The 24,022-nt window shown below is 41.2% G+C and overlaps 1 protein-coding gene across 1 annotated transcript; it reads right to left on the bottom strand.

Annotated features, from left to right (window-relative positions):
• On the bottom strand, window positions 1-23,653 carry LOC126267359 (uncharacterized). The gene is made up of 5 exons (XM_049972497.1): window positions 23,572-23,653; window positions 20,908-20,933; window positions 11,086-11,143; window positions 6,332-6,486; window positions 1-587 (listed from the first exon to the last, which is right to left on the bottom strand). Exons 1-5 carry the CDS (start codon window positions 23,615-23,617, stop codon window positions 405-407), a joined length of 468 nt encoding a protein of 155 aa, XP_049828454.1. The 5' UTR covers window positions 23,618-23,653; the 3' UTR covers window positions 1-404.
• Window positions 23,654-24,022: the final 369 nt, after the last annotated feature.

Raw genomic sequence — 24,022 nt, 5'->3', positions numbered from 1 at the left:
TAAAATTCCGATATTTGTCTGTTTATTACTGATTAGTGTTGTTCACAAACATTGAGGAGCTATTTAGATCACACATTGCGTAGAAATAAATACGTGCTCATAGAAATGCAGGCTTTCACGGCCAGTATTTGCGTTATTCCGTATATTTGTTTTGTGGGCGTAAGGCCGTGGTCCGAGGCATGATTCTCCACCTAAAGTTTCGTCTTCTAACGCTGGAGACATCATCAGGGTTTTTCTAAGATTTTTTGAGACTAATCTGCTTTCTGAGTTGTTATAGCCTTAGATGATATCTGCAGCATTGGAAAACGAAATTTTAGGCAGAGAATTATGCCGTGAATCACGGTCTAGTGTCTGAAAAATATTAGAAATAACGCAAATACATTATTTCAGTTACAGGTGCCATATCAGTGTTGTACAGCTTTGGCTTTCTTGTATTTAGGATGACTGCGTATGGCGGATTTCTTCTTGCCGGCGCTTCGCACCCCATGTGTCCTCGTGAATGGTATTCTTCTCTCAATAGCTGGCTCTGGTCTATGGTCTTCGAAATGTTCTACAGCTTGTAGAGAGCTAGAGTGACTTGGTGCTGACTGCAAAATGAAACAGACGTAAAGGACTACTAAATCATAAATCGCAATGAAACATTATAAAAAGCAAATGGGTATAATAAAACATAAAATAACACATAATGAGCCGGGCGAAGTGGCAGAGCGGTTCTAGGCGCTACAGTCTCGTACCGCGCGACCGCTACAAAAATGGTTCAAATGGCTCTGAACACTATGGGACTTAACGTCGGAGGTCAGCAGTCCCCTAGAACTTAGAACTACTTAAACCTAACTAACCTAAGGACATCACACACATCCATGCCCGAGGCAGGATTCGAACCTTCGACCGTAGCGGCAGCGCGGTTCCAAACTGAAGCGCCTAGAACCGCTCGGCCACTCTGGCCGGCGCGACCGCTACGATCGCAGTTTCGAATCCTGCCTCGGGCCTGGATGTGTGTGATGTCCTTGGGTTATTTAACTTCAAGTAGTTCTAAGTTCTAGAGGACTGATGACCAAAGAAGTCCAATAGTGCTCAGAGCCATTTCATTTCATAACACATAATGAACATAGCATGTGACCTGTAAAGAACCATTTGTTATATCACTGTATATTCCTACTAAATCGAACCATCAGCTCTGCTTAATAACTGTATTAGGTTGTTCTTCTAGAGCACTTGAGCATCAGAATGACCTTAGTCCGACTACTGGCGTTTCTTATCCCCTGCTGACCTGCACATTTATTGCACAGCTCGAAGAAAGGAGATCCGTCTGCAGGTACTGTCTTGTTGATAGACATCATGTTTGCCAGTTAAGCATGCGGAAGCTTTCATGCACGGGTTCTGTGCACCAGGAGATCAGCAGAGCAGAACAGGAGTGACCGAAAGAGCTGCAGTCACCTGTATCAGACTGGGGAGAGTTTTGCTTAGAGAAATCCGCATCCCACATTCGCTTGGAAAGTCCCTATGAAGGAGCAGGCGCTGACGCGCTTCACTGGGGTTCCGTATCTCTTAGAGCACACGCAGTGTTCCAAGTGCAGCGTGACGTTTTATGTTATTGATGAACATATGAACTGAACCAGTGAAACACATATCGACAAATCGGTAAAGACGAGAAGGATAAAATGACACCACTACGACGATTCCGGTCCTCTCGCCATACTGTTTACTGATGTTTCTTGAAGCAGACCATCTAAATTCAGGACGAAATTCTTGCTGAATCCACGTGAGTGGCTCTCGGCCGATTTCTGTCTTACCTTCTTTTCATTCCGTGGGACATAACATTCAGTTCGGAGAGTTCAAGTGTATTATTAGTGTGTATTCATATGACAGTCAGCTGACAGTTTGTTTATGAGAGGTTATTCTGCAACTGTAGCATATAATCTGAAGATGGGCGACATGACCTGAAACCGGAAATTTGAAAATAAAAGCAGCGATTTGCAGACTGAAAAAAATGGAGAGTTCAGTTATGGATATTATCCAGAATGGTATGAATAGCGACTTTGAGACTTTAAAAACTATCAGCAGTAAATCTGACCAATGTTGGTACGAACGGTGAACTATGAAAATTCCATGCTCCTTGAATCTGTTGATCGGGCGCTGTGAAAGTAACTCTGAAAAATGTATCTTGTTCAAAATTATACAGTATTCTTTTTTTAAATTTGTGGTAAGTTCTATGGGACCAAACTACTGAGGTCATCGGCCCCTTAGGCAGTATATGACGGACAGTGCCAGTATGACAGTACAGACTTTTGGCAATGAACGTAATACGTGTGGCAGTGAACGGTACGCATTTGATATTAGCGTAGAATAAGGTATAACAAAAGAAGACATCTCGGAATCGATGTGGCGTGGTCAACTTTTCTCTGCAGCACTCAACTTCTATTCAGCATCCCGCCTCTACGTAAGTCGGCAGAAATAGTGACTGTTAGCTGTTAACATAAGGGGTCGAGTAATAGATCTGTTGTAAATATTACTTATCGTGAAGATATGTTAATAAGGTTGCTCAGGGAATTTCCTGAAGAATATAACAATAGTATGAAAAGTATCTAAAAGTCCATTGAAAGAAAATTAGATGCTTCTATTAGACAACTTGAAGGAATGAATATAAAGGTTGATAACCACACTACAGGTTTTATAACGTATCTGAAAAAAACATATCCAAATTTGATTATCAGGAGGACGAAATCCACTTACAATGGAACATTACCAAGTGTCAATAACTGATCTTGATTAATGTTGGGGTGGTTGAGGGAAGAGACCAAATAGTGAGGCCATCGGTCTCATCGGATTAGGGAAGGACGGGGAAGGGAGTCGGCCGTGCCCTTTCTAAGGAATAATGCCGGCATTTGCCTGGAGCGATTTAGGGAAATCACGGAAAACCTAAACCAGGATGGCCGGACGCGGGATTGAACCGTCGTCCTTCCGAATGCGAGTCCAGTGTGTTAAATTCCCAAAACCACCTCGAGCAATAACTGAGATAGGGCGCGGCCATTTCCGTCTCGGGTCCTGCTGAAATGGGACCGTATGCTTGCGTTGGGCTTCCTTTTTTTCTGGTTGAACCAATATGTTTACCTTTCACGTGAATCTGCCAAATCAATCAAGGGAAAATCTTAGGTAACTTCTTGAAAACATAGGGTCTATTCTTTCCTAATAGATTACTAATACGCAAGAAGAGCCATTAAGCACGTCATTGTTTAAGCAGGACGGAATCAGTACAGGTGCCTCACCAACCACAAAAGTGTAATAAGGCAATGACAGCAAAATTTTTCAGATAGTGCGCTGAAATGCTTTGAAATCTGCTTATAACAGACAGTGGTGTGTTGCCTGTGCGAGTGACAAGTCTTTCTGGAAACATGTTATCTCAGGATTGCTACAGAGGCCAGTCGTTGGGTTCACTCTTTTTTTCTTTGTATGCCAATTATATTTGCTTCTTTTAGCTACTTAACATGTATGGTCATCAGTCCCCTAGAACGTATAACTACTTAAACCTAACTACCGTAAGGACAACACACAACACCCGGCCATCACGAGGCAGAGAAAATACCTGACCCCGCCGGGAATCGAAGCCGGGAACCCGGGCGCGGGAAGCGAGAACGCTACCACACGGCCACGAGATGCGGGCAATATTAATAATTAATGAGTTCAGAATCCCACTAACAGTTTCCACCCATTTTTCTCGGTGGCATACCAGTACTACATACGAAAACAGTGAAGAACTTCGGTGTTACTCTGGATGAAAATTATCATGGTAGAAAATACCGTCGTCACATACAAAGGACTCCAACTTGCCGCTATGCCCTCAAAAAGTTTCGGATCATGTCTCCACGGGATGTGAAATGTGAACTTGTGTGATCATTCGTCCTACCAAACCTTCATTAATGCTATATAATACAACATTGTACGAGTAGAGAAGTCATTAGACATATCTAGCGTGGGTTAAATCTGCAACATTCAGCTGTATGGCCGTGTCAGTGCCCCTTACACCTGTTAAGCTGGTTGCGGCCAGACAAGTTACATGAGCACCATACGCTATCGCCGGCTCCACAGTGTGCAAGCGCCCCAGTACCACCGGCTCCACAGTCCGCAGTCACCCCAGTATCTCCCATCACAGATTAAATACCTGTCATCTCATCAGAATCTATTAACAAGGTCTAACAGCCTAACTGTGCCCATTCATAAACAAAACCACTGGCAAACCCCTTCTCTGTTACCGCCTACCACCTCTGGAGTAAGTACCCTGCACTCGGCGCACAGTTCAATGTTACTTAAAAAATTAATGTATATGGCCTCTGCTTTATCTTCATCAACTGTGTGTTGCCACTATCATTTTTCTCTGGCTCTATCGCCCCTCTCTCCCACGCTCGTAGTTGGAACCCGCCATCCCTTAATTTGTATTTATTGTTGTACTTGTCATAAAAGAGCGTAAACTGTGTGTTTTTGTTTGCACTATGCTAATTTCTAAATATTAGATCATACAGGGTGTTTCAAAAATGACCGGTATATTTGAAACGGCAATAAAAACTAAACTAGCAGCGATAGAAATACACCGTTTGTTGCAATATGCTTGGGACAACAGTACATTTTCAGGTGGACAAACTTTCGAAATTACAGTAGTTACAATTTTCAACAACAGATGGCACTGTAAGTGATGTGAAAGATATAGAAGACAACCCAGTCTGTGGGTGCGCCATTCTGTACGTCGTCTTTCTGATGTAAGCGTGTGCTGTTCACAACATGCAACTGTGCTGTGGACAACATGGCTTGTTCCTTACAACAGAGGATTTTTTCTGGTGTTGGAATACCACCGCCTAGAACACAGTGTTGTTGCAACAAGACGAAGTTTTCAACGGAGGTTTAATGTAACCAAAGGACCGAAAAGCGATACAATAAAGGATCTGTTTGAAAAATTTGAACGGACTAGGAACGTGACGGATGAACGTGCTGGACTGGTAGGGCGACCGCGTACGGCAACCACAGAGGGCAACGCGCAGCTAGTGCAACAGGTGATCCAACAGCGGCCTCGGGTTTCTGTTCGCCGTGTTGCAGCTGCGGTCCAAATGACGCCAACGTCCACGTATCGTCTCATGCGCCAGAGTTTACACCTCTATCCATACAAAATTCAAACGCGGCAATCCCTCAGCGCCGCTACCGTTGCTGCACGAGAGACATTCGCTAACGATATAGTGCACAGGATTGATGACGGCGATATGCATGTGGGCAGCAATTGGTTTACTGACGAAGCTTATTTTTACCTGGACGGCTTCGTCAATAAACAGAACTGACGCATATGGGGAACCGAAAAGCGCCATGTTGCAGTCCCATCGTCCCTGCATCCTCAAAAAGTACTGGTTTGGATCGCCATTTCTTCCAAAGGAATCATTGGCCCATTTTTCAGATCCGAAACGATTACTGCATCACGCTATATGGACATTCTTCGTGAATTTGTGGCGGTACAAACTGCCTTAGACGACACTGCGAACACCTCGTGGTTTATGCAAGACGGTGCCCGGCCACATCGCACGGCCGACGTCTTTAATTTCCTGAATGAATATTTCGATGATCGTGTGATTGCTGTGGGCTATCCGAAACATACAGGAGGCGGCGTGGATTGGCCTCCCTATTCGCCAGACATGAACCCCTGTGACTTCTTTCTGTGGAGACACTTGAAAGACCAGGTGTACCGCCAGAAACCAGAAACAATTGAACAGCTGAAGCAGTACATCTCATCTGCGTGTGAAGCCATTCCGCCAGACACGTTGTCAAAGGTTTCGGGTAATTTCATTCAAAGACTACGCCATATTATTGCTACGCATTGTGGATATGTGGAAAATATCGTACTATAGAGTTTCCCAGACCGCAGCGCCATCTGTCGTTGAAAATTGTAACTACTGTAATTTCGAAAGTTTCTCCGCCTGAAAATGTACTGTTGTCCCAAGCATATTGCAACAAACGGTGTATTTCTATCGCTGCTCGTTTAGTTTTTATTGCCGTTTCAAATATACCGGTCATTTTTGAAACACCCTGTATATTCTATGTAACTTGCAACATGCTGTATAATATGTATAATGTAAAATACTTAGACCGCATTGTTGGATGCGTCTGATGGCCCTAAATCAGGTTACTTGAATCAACAAATAAATAAAATCTGTTACGAATCAAGATGAAATACGTTTCTCATTCAGCATGTTCACAGTGGCATATCAGTTTGCTATTTATCTGTTCGGCTCGCTCACGTAGAAGCGTAAAATGCCGACAGCTAGTATAAACCTTAGGCTGATAAACGGAAACGTACCTGATTAAAATGCGTGTATCTGCAAAAATCTGTGCAAAAACGGCGGGCGCACTCTCCGGCCAAGGCGTGGCCGTAGCAGGTGGTCGCCGTAGCTCTGTCTTCTCCTGACGCTGACGTCGTACTTGCCGTTGTTGCCACCGTCGTCGTCTTCGGCTCTGCAATACATTGACTGCACCATTATTAAGTTACTGCTAACACAAACTGGATAAACAGCTGTCTTTATGAACTCCTACAAAAGAACCATGCGTATCTGTTGCTTCAGATACACTGTCGAGTCACGCTATTGCGTTGCTGTCTTGAGTCCTAAAACTGCAGCCCTCCACACTAGCGTATCCTGTGCAGCTGCGCAAGGATCTTCATCTTTGTGACAGTTCCTAACCTACATCCACTTGAACCCTAATGCAGTCTTGCTCTCCTTCTGCACTTGTCTCTGCCGCCCATACACACACACACACACACACACACACACACACACACACCTTCCCTCCCTGATGGCTCAGGAAGTGTCCTATCAGCGGACTTTGGCCAAGTTTGCCATTAAATTTCTTTTCTTCCAGTTCAGTTTAGTACCTCTTCATTAGTTACACGATCTGCTCTAGTAATCTGTAGTATTCGTCTCGAAGAATACATTTCAAAATTTGTTTTCTTCTTATTTCTACTGTTTATCGACCACGTATCTTTTGTGTAGAATACTACACTCCAGACAAATATTTTCAGGCAATACCTCTTAAGATTTATTTCTGTATTAGGTGTTAAGGTATTCCTGTTAAGGTATTCCTCTTTCTCAGAGACACTTTTCGTGCTACTGCCAGTCTGCATTTTATATTCGTGTTCAGTTACTTTGCTATCCAAGTAATAAGCTTCATTAGCAACATGCTTTATACTCGCCGCCTCCAAATTGAGGTGGCTGCAATGTATTCGTCACGTTCTGTTTACCGACAAGGGGAGTTCACAATGGGACAGGCAGGCTGTTAAACGCATTCCGCTCACTAGTTTCACGTGCAAGGAAAGCTATTTGTCCGTGTTGCAAAGAGTAACGGACTAATGAGGACAGTATTCTCGAAACAGAGGAATTTTTGAAAAGTGTGCGTGTCTCGGGAGTGAAAGTTTCTTAAGAGTGGGAAAGCGACGGTGTTACAAGGATCACTGAAGTCCAAGAGGAAAATCAGTACCACGCTGGGCGAACAGCAACCTAGAGGCTCGCTGTCCGGTCCATATAAGCGGCATGATAAGCAGTATCGTGCCTGTTATAACATAGCCCTTTGTCTACCACGATGAGGTTTGGCCAACATCTAAGTCAAGTGACAGAGAGAAAAAAAAGCCTATTTTGTGTTATTACGCACTGTGTGGAGCCGAAATTTACAGTTTTTATCATTTACAAATGAAATCAACTATTGATTTAGCAAGTGAACGACTTATTGCATTAGTATCAGACTTGTAACGATACAGTTGCCCTAATTTCTCCGAAATACCGTACAGTAATCCGGTAGTTGTCGTTTTTTACTTTCGGCTAGTTAAAAGAGTAGCAGCTTTGAACATTGTATTCAAAGTCCTTTCCTTTTACAAGCGATAGAATTACCGTCCTTCGTTGAAGTTCAGTTTTTGTTGTGCTGCGAGTCATTTAGCTCACTGCTTTCATATGAATACAAGACGAAATATCTGTCTAGCAGGAATCATTTAATTTTCTGCAAATTTCTCAACAATACGGTTTAGATGTTTTATTATGCGTTTGTAAGGAAACGATAACCATTTCTATCAATAACGCCTGTTTCTTACACCAAATAAGCGTTTATGTTTTACGACTTTTGCTCCGGCTTGTACCAAAAGCGGACCAATATCAATAAGAGACAGTATGTCGTCAAACTTTCGTTATAGAGAAAACTCTTGTAGTTAGTTACATATTTACATTCTGTCGTCTCCAAGTCATTCATCGCGTTCGAGAAAAGTTCAACACTAATCCAGAAGTTGCAAACAAATTGATGCAGACACTAGTCATTTGATCGAGACGTTGGTACCAATATAATGATGTAATATGTAGTCTATATCGTCGACGATCTCAGACAAATGTTTACAATAAAGCATATGGGGTTCCAAGACAGGTTGTTGGTATCTGGGTGAGTGTAATTATGTGACATTTGCCACTTTTTCCTAAAAATGATTTCTTGTTGTTTCCGGCAACGAGCGCCAAGGAATAAAAATCCTTCAGCAATTTCGAAGAACGCGAAAGTGTGAAAGCAGTTTTATGGTTTCGGGTATCAGTGTACGAATGAGGTAGTTCTGGCCGATATGATAGATTAAGCGCCATGCTACACAAATGGAAATGGCTGTAAATGGTCGGAAGATCACGAGTAACATATCAGAGTATCTTTCTGGTTCATAAATTCCCCGTATCCTAAGTCACCTGAACAATTGTGTAGATGACTTGTTGATATTTTGTGAATGCAATATGGATTTTTCAATGCGAGGGGGGGGGGGGGGGAGCTGCACTGTAGCCAGCATTGCTCCAGGTGGTCTCGGAGTTCCCACAGCACTCCAATGGGTAGCGTAATTCCCGTTGTAAAACCGTTTGCTCTGGATACAAGCAGTTTGTCATAACAGTGTTACCCGGAAACGTTCTTGACGAGTTAGAACAGCTGACCCGCGGAGGCACGGAATCGTAAGGCCGTTTGGCACAATTACAGTAGCACTATTCAGTCACTACTTACAAACTAACTGAAAGCTTTTTTAACTTTCCCTGGACCCAACTAAGTTATCACTTATGTCATATGTTAAACATAGGCTTTACTTCGCAGAAGAATGAAGTATTTCTTCTCAGTATCAATTATGAGGATGTCGATAAATCAAGCTTCTCCCAAGTGTATTAAGCCGTAAAGTTTTTAAGAAACGGAGAAGATACGGCTGTAGTCTCCAGTACGCCGGTGGTCCCCTGAAAGAGCACTGAAAGGGTCTGGATTTGACGATGAGTCCGGCACACCATCTAGACTCGTCGGACACGATATAATTTATAGAATAATCACTTCTGTAGCCTCTCATAAGAGCTATGTAACTACAAAAAGTTAACGTCACTTCTGATGTGGTTAATGTAGCTACCGAAAGAAATATTCGTTGTCATATAGCATTTTATTAGTTTCTTTCAGTACGGACATGAATGGATCTGAAGACTGGGATGATTGCCTCAAATATTTACGACCGGTTTCTTTCAAATGTTTACGACCGGTAGCTTTTCTTCCTCATCCTTATGGACTACAACTATAGGTCGAAAGCAGCAATCTCGTAGGTAACATGATGTTAGAACACAACAAAAGATCTTTAAAAGATCTCTCTGCTCGAATCGTTTTCTGGGATCGTTTTTCACCATTTCCGTTCTGCAGTCTCTAATAACCACAAGAGCTCCTCTGAATGAATTTTCGCTCTGCAGTGGAGTGTGGGTTGATTCGAAACTTCTGGGCGGATTAAAACTGCATGTCGGACAGGGACTCCAAGCGGGGACCTTTGCCTTCAGCAAGTTCTGTACAGGCTGAGCTGCGACTGACGACCCACACTCACAGCTTTACTTCCGCCAGTATCTCACCTCCTACCTTCCAAACTTGACAGAAATTCTCCTGCAACGCTGCGAAACTGAACTCCCGGAACAAAGAATATTCAACAAAGAATATTGTAAGATACAAAGGAATTTAAGACCTTGATTTATATCAGTGGAACAAGTAGAAAATTTGTGGCAGAACGAGATTCGAACCTGGGTCTCCTGCTATCTAGGAAGATGCGCTGGCCAGTATGAAATCCCGACACAGTGGTTACTGTAGCCGCGTGGTCTATCCTTGCACGCCTCCCATTAGATCCAGATTCCCTGTTTATACCACACACTACTGACGTTCTTTCCCTGCTCATTACCGTCATTACTCGCGGCTTCTTGCCGATTCCCGTAAGAGTTCGGGTTTCGTGTGCATTTGCTCTGAAGGGACCATTGGCCGTCATCGCCTTAATCAGTCCGTAGCTCATGATCTAGTGGCTAGCGTTGCTGCCTCTGGATCACGGGGTCTCGGGTTCGATTCCCGTTCAGGGCCCACAAACAAAACATCATTATCATCGCCTTGATTACAAATGTGATGTCTGTTCGGACATGCCCGTAAGAACAGACACAACATGTCTAAAGAATATTGCCATGACGCGGAGTAGCCACAACCCGGGAAATTGTTTCTAGAATGAAATTTCACTCTGCAGCTGATTTGCATCCCACCACCATCGCAAAGTGAGGAACCAGATTGTTCCACTAACCATCATTCCTCTTTCTCTATCACTCTCTCTTTGACGTAATGGGTTTCAGTTTCCGCATTCATCTTGATAATTTTTACTTCTGCTCCAATCATCATTCTGTCTGTCATGAAAGTCCACAAAGCGATTGTGTCTGAGTTATTGCTGCTAGAGTGTCCACACGAATTCTCTGCTCTGAAAAAACGCTCTAATGTTTTAAAACGTACGTTTGAATTCCTATTTTGCAACTTATTGCTTCAGTTTCTCTCTCTAAGTTTACGTTGCAATGTCCTCCAGTTTTTATCTAACAGCAAATCTGATCTAAAACGAATTGCTGATGTTAAGAAGAAGAGAGTGGATAAGAGTCTGCTGCAGGCGTTGCCATACGCAGATGTCCGTATGGAAATAGATGTAATACGTTACATAAGATAAGGCTGTCGACTCTGCCATATTCTAGTTTATTTGTCACACAACAAAAACGTTATAAGATGGTGTATTCTTACCCACAGATCCCTCAGATTGCCTCAAGAAGCGTTCACATCTCATGACACACTGGAACCCCTGCATAAAGAAAACTATACGTTAAGTTAGTTTCAAATTTAAAACATGTTAGCTTCACAGTAAACTTGGTGTTTTCATTTTTATATAAACATGAGAAATCATCAACATGAAACATAAACAACATACAATAAATACGAATAAGCAACAAACTGAAATAAAATTTCTACTATTTCGATTTAATTACAGATAAAGTATTTTTCGTGTACCGTTATCAGTTTAACATCAGACGTTCTGAGAACCTAGAGGGAAAATTGCTGACTGTTTGGAATTATACATGCTGGTTATATACCTTCGCTACTTGAACCTGTGTAGATGGAAAACTATTTACCGCAAAGGTACCAAATTTAATATTCAGACTGTGAACTGCAGGATCTGCGTTGTTGGCAGTGTTTGTGTTATGACTTGCCGTTTGACTCCGGAAGTAGTACGGCGACGTGGGTTTGAAAGACAAGCATTGGTGTGCTTTACAGCTGCAGACAGTCAACATGGGTCTCCTCAGGGCGAGGAGGCTGTTTTATCAAAACAACAGCAACAGTCCTACTGCTCTTTGCTAGTATCAAAATATTAATGGAATCGGTGAGGTCCTCTTTCCACACCGAGGCTGAAGAAGATGATTCGGAAGTTCGAATTAACTGGTGATTTGAGAATTACTCCTGGGAGAGGCCGAAGTCAAATAGCTTTGGAAAAGTGTTACGAAAAATTGTCAAATGGCATCCCAAGTGCGGCTTCAGGCTGTCGTGGATGCAGACGGTCGTTACTTTGAGCAATGTTTTTAACCCGAAACATAAACGTGGTACGCAGTTAACAAAAATATCATCCTCTCGTGTGGAAATTAAAATGAGCTTTTTTCAATCGTTTATTGCTTGTATCTTGTCTTCGTGTCCTTAAAAATGTTTCCCCAAAGTTTCGTTGTCTTACGATCACTCGTTAGTCTTGGAGGCCCCCTCAATAGCGAAAGTTTAATTGTAACTATCTAGTATTTTAGACCTTGTGTAGGATACCTGCATACAACATCAGTGAAGTGTTTACTGAGCCGTGTCACATGTCAAAATCCAAGGCACATCTGCCAGAATAAAACTACGTTGCTACCCATTAAAACTTCAGCACCACGAAGGCAGACGTGAAATTTTAGTGTACTACATGCGTGAATAGGCAAAGGATTATCTTTGCAGAAAAACTCCGCAAATTGGTTAGGAGCAACGACGTCTGTATTCTGTACAGAGGAAGATTTTGCTAATGGGCACCTGCAGGAAACGATCGTGAGAGGATAAGGAGCAAAAAGGATCATACGAACATACTGCCAGAAGTGTTCGCCCAGGAAGGTAAATCCATTTCAAAGCGAAGATAAAAGATCTTTGAGAGTATAGTGTACTGCTTGCCTGCTGGAGGAGACACTTGTACGATAAACTTTCGTGAAAGCGCACTTTATTTACCATGAAAAACTTCGTTACGAGTTATAAAATGTCAAAAACTGTTAAAGATGAACTTTCTTTACAAAAATATTACCAAAAATATTAAGTAAATGTATCATGACCTACAAAGAACTGTTATACGGAAGAATTATCATTGTCATTCTTAGAATAAATGCTCTGATGATTTTTTTGTTCTCGCTCCTTTTTTTTCGACTTCTGAAATATCTTGAGCGTGCTGGAGGCCAGACGTGATTGCTGAAATTTGGTGATTTCAAGAAATAGATGAAATTTTACCTAATCTTTTATTCTCTTATTGTAGTATTTGCTAACCCCAGCGGCCTACGCTTTAAGAAGTGTCTGTGAGTATTTTAAAGATGCTATTCATATTGTTGTCGGCCATCTTTTAAATCTGATAAAGTTAATTCACTATATTTATAAACTGATTAATAATATTCAATTCAGACTTACTTTAAAAATACTAATAATACTCTTTCAGAGAGGACAGATATTTTGCATAATTTCAACGAATTTTACGTAAAAACATCGTGCTTATGTGAGCTGATAGAATCTATATGTCAAAGACTATGTTTTATCAATATAAAAATATTAATCAAGAGAAGTTTAAAATATGGCGAAATGGTACACACAGTTGTTCATGTTATGACGTAACCCAAGATAGCTGCATATTTTATTAAAGAATTATATCTGGTATTTAATAAAAAGCCGGAACTTATAGCCCTACTCGCCAAAGAGAGTTTAACACCGTATAGTTGTAGTTTGTGCGTGTAGGTGAAATTTTTCTAATAAAGCAGATGAACAATTAATAGGATCTTTCCACCAAAGAGAACTGCTATTACGTATGTGCACGCTGCTTCAATTTAAAGGATGTTTCAGAGGTAAAGCTAGCTCCTTGCATTTTAATACATTCCATATCCTCGCAGATTGTTTTCAGTATGTATATTTTGAAAGCTTCACGTAACCTGTTAATGTAGTGTAAAGGATACAATAACACGTTTCATACATTCAGGCATTCTACACGACACGACACAGTACACACCACAATAGTTTTCAGTGAGGCAAAGCATACTTGAGAGCATACCAAGCAAGTGGTAATGTTCTGTCGGTACTAGCGTTTTAGCACCACTGCCAAGAGGCAGTGAGCTGGAGGACCGTCATGTAGTAGCCACTTTATGCTTCGTAACACCAAAGGCACGTCTTCCACCAGAGGAGGCAGGGTCACCAGCAGAGAGTGCAGATGTGCCTCGCATTTAAGGCGTTGTGGGAGGATGACTGGTCTCACGAGGCTGTCCTCAATAATCCCCGCCCACACATGGAGTTTGAACTGATGCTGACGGTTCGATGCCGCCGTGCCATGGAAATTCTAAGAAGCCTATAGGGGGATGTGAAGGTTAACGATACCGCCCTTCGTAAAGGTATCCTATTATGTGAATAAGATCGGTGACAGAAATCACAGCACTGTGGTGGCCTGTTTGACGAACCAGTGACAAAAACGTCTTACACGATGCAAGCCTGTAGGTAATAAGTCCTGTAAGCGTTGTAAGTGATACGCATAGTGGCAGTTTTCGTGAAGAATGTTCCACACATTCGTCTGGCCTACCTCCTGTCGACGCGTCAACTGAATGATGCTGATACAGGGACCACTGTCAACGATCTTTTGTTTCCACCTTCAACCTAGCGTACTTCCTTTGGGAGGCATTTATGGCCATGCATTTAACTGTCCATTCTTACTTTCTCTCATCTCGAGGATGAGAGATGTCCCCATTTACAAAATCACCCTGTACGGTGAAAGATTGCACTGCGTGTTTCTCATTCAGAAATCGCATTTGAGTGTTGGTTGCTTGTGAGTGTCATGTGTAAGGAGAAACGTCTACCAGTACGTGTGGCAGTTCGTCAGCGGTTTGACTGTGGCGAAATAAAACTCCAGTTTATCAGTACACGATATTGATCATCGTGTTGCTCGGGGTACCATGACTTTCATGAGAATATGACAGTGATGCAATCAGGAGGGCCCGACAATGCAGGAACGTTCAGCGATGTTAGGTATCTAGAGTCAGGAAGTGCTCTTCTTTGCCATGGGCAGTACGACGACGTCTGGAGAAATACTGTCGGCAGAGACATTTTTGATCCTCCCTTTTCAGCAGCAGAGGGAGGTCCACCTACAATGCTGCGCCCAGAAACACTCGACATAGGATTGCCACTACGTCGTTTCAGATTGTGTACAGCCGCAGGATCTACGTATATCATGAATAAAGTGATGCGCTATGTACAGAAGAATTCCGTTTCAGTTTTCGAAATGATTCTCGACACATATTTAATATAGAAAGACACACAGGAAATGTGTATAAACAGGTACGCTGTAAACTCTGAATTCGTTTTCCTAGTGGTTGTACGATTAAAAAGCCGAAATATCGTAAGATGAATTATTGTTGTCCCGAATGCAAGCACAAAATTGAATATTCTGCCCACCGGAAAAACTTCAAGAATCGAAGCGAATGCACATACTACTATAGGCATTGCAGCATGTGCTCAGATATGTGCCGGAAAAAGACACAAACTCGTTTAATAACAACATTCGGAAAGAAGTTCAGGCAACTGAGATTATTCTACTCTCGGTCTTAAGAAAAGGCACAGAAACATTGACAGACAAAAATTTGGTAGAAATTATTCGATCTGTAAGGATAACAAAGCGTGATATGTAACAACTTACACCGTCATACATTAGCAAAAGATCTTCCCAAAATAAGAAAATTGCAATCCTAAGTGAACCAAATAAGCGGGTTGTAAGCTTCTATTTCGCCATTTGATGACCAATACGGTGCGTAAATAAAAGACAACAAAAGGAGCGCCAAAGTCTTAAAACTCGAATTTCAAAAAGAACTCATTCATTAAGCGTGATCGTAATAGGATTACCATCGTTTAACCTTCTGACGACCTCTCAAATGGTTGACATAGAAACAAGGATCCCGGAAAAAATAGTCCAAATGGCTCGAATCACTATGGGACTTAACATCTGAGGTCATCAGTCCCCTAGACTTAGAACTACCTAAACCTAACTAACCTAAGGACATCACACACATCCATGCCCGAGGCAGGATTCGAACCTGCGACCGTAGCAGCAGCACGGTTCCGGACTGAAGCGCCTAGAACTGCTCGGTCACAACGGCCGGCAAGCATCCCTCAGCTGAAACACATATGAACCAGTTTGGAACAGGTAAGGCGCCAGGTCCTGATGGAATTCCATTTCAGTTAGAGAGTACTCTGTGGCATTGACCTCTTACATAGTTCTCATTAGCCGAGAATCTCTCTCATAGCGATCAGTACCAAGCAAGTGATAAAGAAGCATTGGTTACTCTCACATACAGGGCATTACAGTACGACGTTTCAGACATTTGGGGGACTTTAGAGGTTGAAATTCGGAACGTTCTACAAAGAACCTTTAGCCGGAAATCTATAATGATAATATAACTGTAAAAACATCTAGTCTGTCTGTCTTTGAAACACTCTAATCTCCACATCTTGTGCTGGAATTTTCATGGCGTCTTTACAGATAACTTGAGCGTAGCTTGGGGCAACGTAGAGCCTTTATTTGAGCATAAATCATATCATATCACGGAAGAAATTGTGATTTAAAGTTTAATCTAAAACCGTCGTGTCTATGTGTTTGTTTGAACAGGCTAATCTGCAAAGTATTACACGAATTTTTGTGGGGTTTTCACAGGTAACTTGAGCATAGCGTGGGGCAATATGTAGGCTTCATTTTATCAAAATCGAATCATGAAAGAAAAAGGTGTCGTCATTTAAAATTTTATCAATAATAATATGAAAACACAAGTAACATTGTCTGCTACGTTTTGATGGCCTCGCTGCTCAACCGGTTTCGATGTAACGTGGTATTGAGATTGCTTGAACCCTGAGACAAAACTTGGCCTACTTTACAAAGTGTGTAGAACAATATATTTATTGCTATGAAAACTCTTACACGAATTGGGGAAAAATATTTACTCTTTGTAAATCTATTTACTAACTGACTCTTAGAACTTTGTCATATTTGTGCAAATTCTTTTACTGGTTGATACGTGTTAAGTGAATCGATTCAATGTGACGAATAACTTGCACAAACGATCTTCAGTGTGTTGAATCCATACTTCCAAACTTATATTATTAAACGCGAAAGTAAATGTGCCTGTTATGTTTCTATAACTAAACCGCTTAACCAGTTTCTATGAAATTTGGTACGCAGATAGGTTCAATCCTGAGGAAGAAAATAGGCTACTTTAGAGATTTTAAAAATTTTGACCCCGCAGAACAAGGTGAAGTAGGCAATGGAACATCCTTTTTTAGATCAGCGATCATGAAACACGTTAAAAATTGTTAAATTTGATGCATAATGTACATGTTGTATAATGTACAGCTACCTCAACTGGACAACGCATAGATGTTTGCTCCTGCCATGTCCCTCTTGACACACTGTTTGGCAGCGACACTGCACATATGCCACCGCATTTCGTGTTGAGACAGCTTCGGAGAGGAAGAGAATTGGGTGCATATCAAGCGCTACGCTTACACCGACAGGCAAACACGTGAGGGTAGCTGGCATTATTGTATATACAGCAGCTTACATACTCATCATCACTCGTCATAACAGCACTAGTGATATTCGAGCACAGCTGTGGGTAACAGCTAGTATGAAATAAAGTTTCTTCAACAATAGAAGGTAATTCTACCACTTCATTACCTACTCTCGTTTCACTGATTCTAAGTTACCGCTTCAGATGGAAGACTGTAAACACGCAATAGCAATCTACCTGAGCCTGTGTTTAGGATGCTGTTTACTTAGCGCTTGTCGTCCTTCACTCCACTCCTTTCATCCAGTGGCTCTGTACTGTAAACACATAGTTAGTTAACATGATCAGTGTGAACTTTTCCGTTTATCATGCGTTACGTACTTCATGGCAGTGTGTACACATCTGGGTGACTTGCTGAGATCCATCTGCATTATAGTGGAGCTCGCTGGAGTGCCAGTGCAGTTCTTTCATTGTACACAGGAAGGCACCCAAACAGACGACTTCCTAGCATCGCATTATTCATAAGTGCTGATCATCGACTGAGGGAGAGGGGAACTGTGTCACCGGATACACACCTGGCTTGTGCAAGGAGGAGTACATGAACCCCTGAAGTTGAAGAAGTTGTTAAGAAACATTTAGCTGCTAATCCAAGAACAAGCACACTTAAAACTGCCCACCCAATACACGTACATCGCATGTTTGGGACAAATTGAGGGAGATTTGGGCTCCTATTCAGGGATACAGGGAATCACTTCTTATATGAAATCATTTTTCTTCGACTTGCGAGTAAAAGAGGGAAAGAAATGACTAGCAGTGGCACAAAGTACCCTCCGTCCTTCACTGTGCAGCTGTCTGTGAAGTATATTTGTAGATGTACAAGTGTATCGCAAACACGAAGGCTCGAATACATTGTCTTTGAGATCGAAATGTTGTTACAGATACGTATAAAGACGCTTTTGGTTTGATCACGCGAAACTGATGTACTGAAGCTTTTCATTGACCACTTGAATCGCATCCATTCGAATGATAAATTGACGGTCGGAATATCGAATTTGTCGTTTCCGCTCACTTTCGATCTATCGGATGAGTCATTGCATAGAAAGCTGACGTATCACGACACTCATCATCATCAGTTATCTGCTATAGTAGCAGGTCCTTTGCCTCTCCATTTTCTGCGATACATTGCTTCCTTCTTAAGGCTGCTGTATGATGTACCGTCCATCATGTCATCCAGTATCTGGAATCTCTTCCTTCCTCGCTTCCTTCTCCCTTCTACATAACCTTCTAAATCTGTTTTTATCAGTCCGCCATACTTTCTTAATATATGCCCAATCCAATTTCTTTTTCTTCTCTTTATTACATCTAGTAACTGTCTTTTCTCTCCCACTCTTCTCAGTACCTTTTCATTTTTTACTCTGCCCATCCAACTTATTCTTTCCATCTTCCACCATGTCCAGATCTCAGAAGCCTCCAGCCTTTCTCTGTCTTTTTTCCTCATAGTGCATGTTTCAGCGCCATATAGAAGAACACTCCATACAAGACATTTTATGAGTCTCTTTCTGAGTTCTCTGTCCAGACCGCTGCAGAAGATTCTCCTTTTCTTATAAAACGCATCTTTTGCCATTGTTATCCTTGTTTTAATTTCTGTGGTGCACTTCCAGTCGGTGTCTATCCTGCTTCCAAGATACTTAAAATTTTGCACCTGTTCTAGTGTTTCTCCCTTCAGCATAATTTTTATTTCCTTATTTCGCCCTAGTGCCAATACTTTTGTTTTATTTGTGTTAATTTTCATTCCATATTTTTTTCCGTTAGTTGCAATGGTGTCCACCAAATCTTGTAATTCTTTTTCCCCTGTGGCTAGAAGGACCATGTCATCAGCAAATCTCAAACACCCTACTCTTCTTCCTCCAATTTTTACTCCTTTGTCATCTAATGAGAATTGATCAACCATATTTTCCAAGTGGAAGTTGAAAAGAGTAGGTGATAAAAAGCATCCTTGTCTTACTCCTTTCCCTAGTCTGATCCAGTTTGTACTTTCTCCTCTCACTTTAACTGAAACTTTTTGATTAAGATATAATGAGTTTATAAGTCTTCTTGTTTTCCAGTTCACTCTCTTTTCCCTCATTATAGTCGCCAGCTTGTCCCAAAACACATTGTCAAATGCCTTTTCTAGATGGATGAAGCACATAGTATATAGGTCTCTTCCTTTTTCAATAAACTTTTCTCCCAAGATTCGTAGGAGCCCTAATGAAACTCTGGTGCCTGTATTCCGTCTAAAGCCAAACTGCTCCTCGCCAAGATTCTCCTCCATTACTTTTTCAAGTTTTTTATTAATTATTCTTAACATCACTTTGGCTGCATGTGAAATGAGGCTGATTGTCCTGTGCTCTCTGCGTTTATTGGTTCCTTGTTTTTTTCGGTAATGGAATCATTACTGTTGTCAGAAAGTCCTCAGGCTATTCACCACTGTCATACTCTTCTGTAAAAGCAAGTTCTCTGAAAGGAGACATGGTTTACAGGGGACCCGAAATGATTCAAATGGCTCGGAACACTATGAGACTTAACTTCTGAGGTCATCAGTCCCCTAGAAATTAGAACTACTTAAACCTAACCAACCTAAGGACATCACATACATCCATGCCCGAGGCAGGATTCGAACCTACGACCGTAGCGGTCGGATCCGAAATAAAATGTTATGAACATAGCGTATAGTTTGTTTTAAAAACCATCGACAGGTAAACTATCAGAGAAAGCTAGTCAGAACTGCAAACCGAAATGTTGATTTACATCGTGGCACACTGGAAGCATTTTAATGTTATGGTTCGCGACTTGACTACGCGAACCTCACATGAGTGATGCCACCTGGAAGGTTTTTTGCGGGTGCGATCAGTTTTTAGCAGTTAACAAGGACCTAAACTGTGCTCTACGACTACAATAATATTTAGGTCTTGACTAGTAGGTCCAGGTCACAGCTCTGACATAACCCACGTAACAGTTCCAAAATAGAATGAGTAAGCAGGAGGCATTAGATATGAGCCATATAGGTATTTTGTTATGTTTTAGATGATAGGATAGTTTAGAAATTTCGTTAATATTATAAAGGAACTGACTGTCGTTGAATTTCACCACCAATGGGAAGATGAAGAAAGTAAGGAGTACAGCCCATGAAAGTAGTTGACATAAAAGTAAACTTTACTTGATAGATTGTTAGAAAACACTGAGAAATTCAGAACTGAATACCAATTGTGACAAGTATATTTATTCCTGCTAATTTTTGCATCATTTTATGAAAAATCTTACGGTTTAAATTTCATGTCAGGTGAATTTCCACTGGAAAAGATAATTTTTCTTGGTTATTTAATAGTTGAGCTGTTCTGATATTTATTTTTTAATGCTTCATTATAAGGTGTTATTTATTCGCAATGTAATACAATAAAACTTTATAAATTCTACGGCGTTGAATGTGACACTGCTTGAGACGCAACACCAAAATATTAATTAGGATCAAACATACAATCAATTAAAGAGTGGCTTCTTAGCCAACAACGGTGTGAAATCTCGAAAGCACAGCACAAGAATTTCGATAAAAAAAATTTAATTTTTATATGAATACAAAAACCCATTTAACCACTGGGAAAGAGAAAATTCCGTATAGTCTTCGCGAAAGGAGCAACACAGAAGAAAGCTCTACCAATATCTCGAAAAAATCAGTAAATTCTGTACCTTTGAAGGAAACTCGGAGCATGTCATGCCGTGTGCTACTTACCTGCAACACAGGGTCGCTGCTGGCCGCTGAAAAGAATGAATTACCACATATTAAATGAAATTTGAACGTTACGTATAATTTCATTTGCAGAAATACTTGCAATCACAATTATTTAAAGTAAAACAGTCGTAATAACAATCCAAATTAGCTTAATATTACTGCATAGCTACGGACGGTCCTCAAACCGCACGGATTCAATGAAGCCACAAAATGAAGTTCAGCTGTGAAAAATATGAATAATTTACAAGTAGTTTGTAAGGTTTCTGCGTGAAATAATCATTTCATTCACATGAATATGACTTACCAATCCTAGTGGAAATACAATTATTAACTGTTTTTGAAGTTATTATTTGACTATTTGTATACCACGTTTAACTGATAGATAATAAGTTCGTTCAATCGACACCACGGTAAAAGTCAATCGGTATTCCCATCTTTGTTGTTTCTTTCAAGTTTTGGAAACGTAAAATTGCGTACTTCATTTCATCTGATGCATTTAGGTGACAAAAGTCATGGGGTAGCGACATTCACATGTACAGATGGCGATAGCATCGTGTACACAAGGTATAAACGCCAGTGCATTGACAGCGCTGTCATTTGTACTCAGGCGATTATAGCCGCAAGACGGGAATTGACAGACTTTAAACGCAAAACGGTAGTTGGAGTTAGATGCATGGAATATTCCCTTTCGGAAATCGTTAGGTATTTCAACAATCTGTGATCCACAGTGTCAAGAGTGTGCCCAGAAAATCAAATTTCAGGAATTTCCCCTCCATCTCTGTGGCCGAGTACCTTCACTTAACGACCTAGAGCAGCAGCATTTGAGCAGAGTTGTCAGTGCCGATAAACAAGCTATATCGCTTGAAATAACTGCGGAAATCAATGAAGTACGGCAAATGTATCTATTACGACAGAGCGGCGAAATCTGGCGTTAATGGGTTTTGACAGCAGACGACCGAAGCGAGTGCCTTTGCTAACGGCACGACACGGCCTGCAGCGGCTCTCCTGGGCACGTGATCATATCCGTTGGGGCCTAGACAACTGAGAAACCATGCCCTGGCGTCCCGATTTCAATTGGTGAGAGCTGATAATACCGTTCAAATGTGTCGCAGCCCCTACGAAGCCATGAACTCAAGCTGCCACTGCGACTGTGCAAGCTGATATTGGTTCCATAATGGTGTTGCTGCGTTTATTTGGAATTGACTTGGTCCTCTGATCCAATTGAATCGATAATTGATTGCAAATGGTCATTTTTGGCTACCTGGAGACCATTTGCAGGCATTCATTGACTTCATGTTCCGAAACAACGTTGCACGATGTCACTGGGGCACAATTGCTCGCCATTGGTTTGAAGAACTTTCTGGACAATTCGAGCGAATGATTTGGCCATCCAGATTGTCCGACGTGAACCAGTAGAACATTTATGGGATACAATCGAGAGGCCAGTGTACCGGTAACAGTTTCGCAATTATGGACAGCTATGGAGGCAGAATGGCTCAGTAATTCTCAGGGGGATTTCCAACGATTTGTTGACTCCATACACCGTCGAGTTGCTGCATTGCGACGGTCAATAGGAGGTCCGACACGACGTTAGGAGTTATCTCACGACTATTGTCGCCTCAGTGTATATTCCATGACACAGAGATGGACTTCATACATTACCCAGCCGAAAGTGTTAGTTTTTGTAATGCTGTCATGGAGGCTCAGAAGACCAGTGGCACATATTCTGGGTATTTACGTGTCCTCATAACTGAGACGGCCAACCTAAAGCATAGTTAGAGATCCAACATTCTATTATAAATTGCATTCAACAATGATCAGTAGTACATAAAGGATTTATCTTTGTAGAATTCTGTCAATTTGAGAACACATTATTTGATGTAACATTAAATCACACATTGGCTCTTCGTACACCAGCTTGCACAGTTTATTATAGAAGAATTTCGACAACTGTTTCGGGAGTCCACACAATTTACATTGTGTTCTTCTTCACGTTTTCACGTCTGTCGCTACCGTATTATCTCCTGTATTGTTCTGACTGAAATGCTAATATGAAATTCTTCCTTTTTATTCGTCTATGTTTTATTGGGTTTACATAATCGCTCGCTTCCCCGATTAGTTCTAAAAAGCATCATTTATGTAAAATGATTGTAGCCCTATCTTTATGAATAATATCGTTAGATCAAGAGAATCGGATAGACCAAATCCATTGGAAACACAGTGAAAGTTCTTACTAACAATAAACATAGTCTACTACAGTATCAAAAACTGTCCACCGCAATATTCATCTTGATAGGGCGCAAAAATGCAGTAGCCCACAACATCACGGTGACTGTCAAAGTCTTTGTTATTAAAAAAAGTTTATAAACAATGTGATTAAAACTACACAGCTATCATTACATTAGCCTGTAACCCACTTTTGGAACATCACAAGAGTCTCAAACAGTAGAAAAAATGAATTAATTTTTGTACAATATTCTTTAAAAACTAACCACTGCTCTATGTACAGACATGAGATGACATTGCGCGGGAAGTCAATTTTCTTAAAATTTCAGAGCAGAAATAAAATGGAATCCAAGAAAGAGGATCTCAGTTACGTTTGTCTAACGAAAATATTACGTAAACTTTTTTCGCAAAAACGCAAATCAAAGCTCAAACACTTACCGCAGCAAATAGCCATAAGAACAAACCAGAACAGTTGTGGCGACATTGTCAGTGCAGTAAATGGGCAGAATGTTCTCGGTTTCACAGCTTAAATAGTCGCACAATGTGCTTACCGCTACAAGCTATAAAGCAACCCCGTGGATGGCAGTCGGTGATGTGTTTCTTATCGGCTGATGACGCCTTTAGGAATAAGTCATATGTCTATTGGTAACTGCTTCCACGTGCTAGAGAACTTGAGTAACCAAGCATTGTTCAAAGATTTATTGACCGTTTATAAGGGCCACTGACACAAGCTGATTTGCAAAGACTGCCTTTTGTGACAAGTGCTTGTCACCGCACGCTGCAATAATCCACGGAACAACATACTTAAAATGCATAAACTGTAGAGAACAATGGTGTAAATACATACAATGTGTCTCTGTTAAAGCTAATACGAAATGTAATTCGTGTT

This window comes from Schistocerca gregaria, chromosome 4, assembly GCF_023897955.1.
Source record: "Schistocerca gregaria isolate iqSchGreg1 chromosome 4, iqSchGreg1.2, whole genome shotgun sequence".
Classification (NCBI taxonomy): Eukaryota; Metazoa; Arthropoda; class Insecta; order Orthoptera; family Acrididae; genus Schistocerca; species Schistocerca gregaria.
Note: the sequence above shows the minus strand (reverse complement) of the source record. Positions and strands in the feature narration are given on the sequence as shown.

Bases quoted from the DNA above. Each gene is read 5' to 3' on its own strand.
- LOC126267359 (XM_049972497.1), bottom strand. From the start codon at position 23,617: ATGTCGCCACAACTGTTCTGGTTTGTTCTTATGGCTATTTGCTGCG. The intron at 20,934-23,571 runs GTAAGTGTTTGA...CATTCTTTTCAG, and splicing joins TCTTATGGCTATTTGCTGCG to CGGCCAGCAGCGACCCTGTG. The intron at 588-6,331 runs GTACGTTTCCGT...TTCATTTTGCAG, and splicing joins GATACACGCATTTTAATCAG to TCAGCACCAAGTCACTCTAG.